Genomic DNA, 6,000 nt, shown 5'->3' on the forward strand with positions numbered 1-6,000 from the left:
CCCATGGCAAAGCCCTGCCACATGGCCAGAGGCTACTCTGGGCAGAGAGTCCAGAAGTAACTGGAATGAGCAGTAATCCAACTGTGGGAGGAAATTAGTGTGGAGGGTCTGCTTCACTCAGCATGGCTAGATTGCCCTGGCCCCTTGCTGCACGCCTGCTACAAGCACATCCCAGAAAGTATGGTGAGGCCATTGGACAAATAGTTATTCCTACCTGTATACTATTCCCTGCCTGCGTACACACTCATGTTTGTTTCAGTGCCAGGAGCCAGCTCTAGGTTTTCATGTATAGCTTGTATGCCAAGAAAGCTGCCAGTCCTGAGGAGTCCCTGGCAAATATCTCTTCAGAACTAGCTGCATCACATCACAGCCAACTACTGACTCTTTTCAAGCCCAGTCAATGTTTGACTTTCTATCCATACAGTGACTATCAGTGTGTGCTGATGAATCACAGAATGGTTTGGGTGTGAAGGTTCCTTTAAAGATCATCTAGTCCAACCCTCCTACTGCAGGCAGGGACACCTTCCACTACAGCAGGTTGCTCAAAGCCCTGTCCAATCTGACTTAGAACACGTCCAAGGATAGGGCATCACAGCTTTTCTGGGCAACCTGGTCCTTCTCTGCAGGGCTGCTCTCAACCAGATCATCCCCCAGTCTGTACTGATATTGGGGATTGCCCTGGCCCAGATGAAGGACCATACACTTGGCCTTGTTGAACTTCATGAGGTTCATGTGGGACCACTTCTCAAATCTGTAAAAGTACCTCTGGATGACACCCCTTCTCTCTGGTGAATCAGATGCATCACTAAGCTTAATTTCATCCACAAACTTGCTGAGCACTCAAGCACTCAAACTCAAGCACACTGTATATATCATTAATTCAGGTATTAAATAGTACTGGTCCCAGTACAGACCCTTGAAAAACACCAGTAATTACTGGTTTCCATTAGGACATTTGGTTGTTGACTGCAACTCTTTGGATGCAACCATCTAGCCAATTCCTTATCCATCTAATAGTCTGTCAGACAAACACTTATCTCTCCAAGCCTGCTAATTCATGGATTTGGCATGAGAAAGTGGCTTTCTCTTATACAGGAAATAAGTGTCAGAAGCTTTGGACTATCAGAAACTGGACTGATAATACAATCTTTCCACTTCAGTAGTTTTTCAGGTTGTATTGCTATGTATCCTTCTTATTTCTTCTTTTAAATACATGACAATATTCACAGAAAAGTTAAAATTACACCATTAACATCTTGGGGAGGTTCTTTCCTCTCTATTCATTATTCAGGTGAAGTTGTTAGTGCTTGGCACAGAAAGACATTTAATAGATCTTTAGTTAATTTCCTTGAGCATATATTTTAGTTGTATAGAATTATTTTTCTGATCTTTGCAAGGAAAGATTATGCTTGGTTGTTCCAATTTACACAACTGTGATATCTTCATATTGCAGGTGAAACAGTGTCAGGATTCACACACGATAGCGCTTCACTTTTCCTGTGGGCTTATGTATCTATAAATGCCAGCTAAGCAGCACTGTTCAAATAAGTAATTAGCCCTGCACCAACCACCATCTTATTGGTGCAAGTTGGATTGCCCTGTAACCCCTTGTGTGTCTTAAAAATACACAAATGGGCAAAAAGCAAGCATGTTACTTGAAAAGCTTTCTGATTGTATATTCATTCTTGCATTGAATTCTTCAAAAAGTCCACTTCAAAACTGTGAAAAGAAGACATTTCTGGGTTTGCTGCATTTGGCACATGCTCACTGCACATTTACAAGCTGTGGTTTCACACCGACTTCCTGAATGGGTTAGATACAGCAAACTGCACTAACAATAATTTCAGGAACTACTTTAGTTTAGCATTCCCCAAGGCAGTAATTTGCTACTTCTCAGTCTGAAGAAACAGGTTTTTTTCCAATTGTGGTGGTACAAACCCTTGTGCAGTAAATGGCTGCTCCTGACAGATTATTTTCTTACCTTTCACAGACTCCTGAGAATTACTCAGACTCCCAGAATCCATGCACCAGAGGATGAAAACTGCCCCTGTAGGTAACTGGGCATGTTTACATTTTGAACCCACTGTGGGTTTCTCCAGCAGGCAGGCAAAAGGCTGCTGTCCACCCTGCTACCCTGCAGTGAAGGGTTGCTCATCTCTTGGCACAGCACTGATGCCAAGTGACGCTCTGGGTGCTCAGCAATGCACACAGAGACCCAATGGGCAGGTAGCCCAGCATCTGCTCCCTACCTCATTGCTCTGGAGCAGAAAGAGTTTTGTTTCTCTCACTCCCAGCCATCCATGCACTGTGGTAACCTCAACAACCACACAGAGAAAATAGCCAGTTACACTCAGCTGAAGAATCCTGGTGGCTACAATGACCACAGACAGTTTGAGATTTACTTGCCGTTTGTATAATGAAGAGGACCGTTCCACAGAGGCGCAGGTATTTATTAAATCGAAGCTCTAAATACTGCAAAAGACAAGAAAAACCATGTTTATGTCAGAACTTGCCACTATTGGTAGGACTAGAGTGAAGCAATGAGCAATCCAGAAAGGGCATAGTGTTGTTTTTACATTTTCATGAATGGCCAAAACTCCTACAGTCACCTGCATTGGTATCTCTTTCAACTTGATTTGCTATTTCTTAACAGACCTCACCACTGGGCAATAACACATGAGCAAGTGAAGTAGACATAAGCTAGTCAGTATATGCTGGAGTCTGCAAAATGGAAACTGGTGCTACACAGCTGCCTCAAGGCACTTGGTAGACAAGGACCTTGACCTGTGACCTGGCAAAAGACCTGCATGTAATTATCACAGAATCATTGAATATCCTGACTGGAAGAGACCTGTGGGGATCATTGAGTCCAACTCTTGACTTCACACAGCGTAACCTAAAATTTCACAATGATGTACCAGCAATCAACAGAACCCACATGCATTGCGAAATCAGAGAGAAAAAGAAAACATGACGGCTATTCCTAAGCCTTAATTGATTTGGAAACTCTGGTATTCTGTGCATCCATCTGAACTGCTGTGAGAGAGGGCAGAAAGTTTTCAATGGTCAGCAGTTTCCTCTCATGGTAAACTCACCTTCTGCACTGCCCAAAGCAGCTCACCATATTCTACTGGTAAGTGGAAATCTAGCCTTCTGCGCAACAGGAACCCTCCCTCACTTTTGTATCTAGCCTGAGACAGCACAACCTCTAAATGAGTTTGTCATGCTAGTGGGCAGATTTCTTCCCATCATCTGTCCTAACAACCCTCTAGGCTGTGTGATTGTACCAAGGGGATCTCCTTTTCCTGACAATCTGTTCAATCGACACAGTATCTCAAAGTGCTCAGTCATGAATTAAGCATTTAAAACATGGTCTGTGAGCACTTCCATGTAAACACAAGGAGTGCTGAACCCCTGGACAGACACAAAAAGTTGTTTAATCTCTGAACTCTGTCCACAATTAGATACATCTTTTATAGGTGTATTACTCTGATTTGACCCCAAGATTATCACTGAGTTTCAAGTCATAATTAGAAGTCTATTTGAAAAAGTCCTATTTTAACTGACAGTCCAAAGATCAGTAGTTTAAAACACACTGGAAGCCACCAGAGATTTCTGTTGGTGAATTCTTATCTAAATCTACCAACAGAAACCTTGTTTTCAGCTTCCAATGCTGCAATGCCCCTGTTCAGTGCAATAAAATGCTAAAGACCAAAGTAGCTAGCCAGGGACTTTCACCTGCACTGATGTCCCCTTCCCGGTATTCTCTGTGAAAAGAGCAAATTTTCTCCAAATCTGCAGCTAGGAACTAGCTCCGTGCAGGAAGATAAACAGGCTGCACAGACCTTCTAAATCAGAAGAAAGTCCTGACCAAATGCTTCCTCACCCCAAAACAGTCAGTCTTGGCCTGTGATTATCCCACCACCCCAGATGTCTCTGCACTGGAGCTATAGCTTTAACTTACATGCTAAGTTGAAGACCAGCTCAGTCATATTTTGATAGGAAGTAAGAAAACTCTCACACAGAGCACTTGCTGACCTCCCTTTATAGGCATGATAGAGAAGACATTCACCAGTGTGAACACCCTCAGGTGGAAAATGTCTCCTCAAAAGTTTTAGGAACAGCAAAAACATATACTCTGTCAGAGGGAAACTTTTGAGGCTGCACCTTAGTTTAGAAACCTATCTGAGGGAGTGTGATGTGAGAACTCTGGTTCCTATGTCAGATGATTTTGCATTCTGCTCTTGGTATATTAATTACACATCATTAACCACATGTTATCATCCAAGTTGCACGAGGATTAATCCATCTGCTGAGCTGAGTATCTGGAGTGAGGAAACAAACTTGGCATGGTGCACAGGTCCTGAGCCAAGACAGCAGGGTTGAGCATCTCCTCTATGGAGGCAGTGTGGGAAGACCTGGGGACACAGCAGGTTGCAACCTGCTCTTGGGAGCGTGGAGATAAGGGGCAGCACAGCGTACAGGGTGATTTGGGGAAGAGACTGCAGACACATCTAGAAAGCAGTCATGAGAAGCCCCCCGGCTCCCTGAAAGCTGTGGAAAGGCTTCTTCAACTCCACCTTACCTCGTAGGTGCTGGTAATACCCAGCTTGTAGAAGACAGGCAGGAAGATCTCCGCACTGCACAGCACCACCAGTGCGTAGGTGATGGCAAAGATGCAGAAGATGGCACCGTAGCGGTAGATCTCGGCAGGGGTGCCCAGCACGGTGACAGCTGACATGAAGCTGGCTGTGAGGGAAAGTGCAACAGGGAGGGCGCTCATACTGCGGCCTCCCATGAGGAAGTCCTTAGATGTCTTCTGCCCCCCTCCCACGAATGCGTAGTAGACCCCGATGACAGCCGAGACCAGCAGCATGGCCGCAAAGATCACGTAGTCCCAGACGGTGAAGCCCCGCATGCTATCGGAGGGATTGGCCCTTGGAGCCAAGGAGCTGCCCTAAAATCAGAGGGGCAACTGCTGCCCCCTCAGGGCCTGCACGGGGCGGCCGGCGCAGGAGTAATGGGATGGGGACGGGACCCCACGGGGACAGCTGAGAGCGGAGCAGCGCTCGCCGCCGAGGCAGGTGCGGAGCGGTGCGGTGCTTCCCGCCGGGGCAGGTGCGGAGCGGTGCGGTGCTTCCCGCCGGGGCAGGTGCGGAGCGGTGCGGTGCTTCCCGCCGGGGCAGGTGCGGAGCGGTGCGGTGCTCCCGCCGGGGCAGGTACGTAGCAGTTGCGGTGCACCCAGCCGGGACAGGTACGGACAGTGCGGTGCGATGCACCCAGCCAGGACAGGTGCACAGCGGAGCGGTGCTCCCCGCCGGGGCAGGTGTCTCCGGGCGGCGGGAGCGGCAGTGCGAGTGCCGGAGCCGGGACGGCGGGCGGGCCTTTTACCATGTCGGTGTCCGCTCCTCCCCGGCGGTGAGCGCCTCCGCGGAGCGGGAAGGGGCGGCTATCCTCGCTGCGCGGGCGGGTCCGGGCCATCCGTGGCTACTGCTGAGAGCCCCGTGCCTTGCGGCCCCGGCCTGACAGGACGGTCTCACTGCAGAGGCTCGCCTGAACAGAGTTGCCATGAAAACTTGGGTGGCATTCCAGAGATTCTGGAGGGAAGGCAATTCACCCAACAATTTACCAGGTTGGTATTTCCTACCCTTCTTCACTAGCATATGCCACCATCTCCCCAAAATACGAAGGTGAAAATATGGTTTAAGATATACATGTCTGTGGGTTGAGCAATCTGGAAGATAACTCGATGAATCAGATAACACAGCAGATTTGCCAAGTTGAGTTGCTGAACCCTGCACTTATATGACAGAGAAGCCCCACACTGTGCTCATGGAAATTTTGTCAACTAATCAGAGGTTCAAGAGTCAAAGTGCACAGTAGTATCACAGATGGAGCTTCACATATCTTATCCGCAGGGGAATGTGCATATGGGAAACCTATGGGATTTCAAGGCCATGGGTGTCAAGCAGTGGAGATGTGCCTGTTTCTATAGCTAGC

The 6,000-nt window shown here is 47.7% G+C and overlaps 1 protein-coding gene across 2 annotated transcripts in view; it reads right to left on the reverse strand.

Annotated features, from left to right (window-relative positions):
* SLC5A8 (solute carrier family 5 member 8) overlaps positions 1 to 5,329 on the reverse strand; it is a 28,525-nt gene extending 23,196 nt beyond the window's left edge. Inside the window, exons 1-3 of one of the 2 annotated variants that reach the window (XM_062615481.1) lie at positions 5,299 to 5,329; positions 4,586 to 5,051; positions 2,407 to 2,472 (exon numbers count right to left, since the gene is read on the reverse strand). In XM_062615481.1, coding sequence (XP_062471465.1) covers positions 2,407 to 2,472; positions 4,586 to 4,918 — 399 coding nt within the window. In that variant the 5' untranslated portion in view covers positions 4,919 to 5,051; positions 5,299 to 5,329. Of the gene's footprint in view, positions 1 to 2,406; positions 2,473 to 2,938; positions 3,688 to 4,585; positions 5,052 to 5,298 lie in introns of those variants that run through there. The other variant, XM_062615482.1, reaches the window with a different exon arrangement.
* Positions 5,330 to 6,000: the final 671 nt, after the last annotated feature.

The sequence above is a fragment of the Pezoporus occidentalis genome, unplaced genomic scaffold (genome assembly GCF_034315485.1).
Source record: "Pezoporus occidentalis ecotype Australia unplaced genomic scaffold, CSIRO_AGI_Poc_V1 ctg182, whole genome shotgun sequence".
In the NCBI taxonomy this organism is placed as follows: Eukaryota; Metazoa; Chordata; class Aves; order Psittaciformes; family Psittacidae; genus Pezoporus; species Pezoporus occidentalis.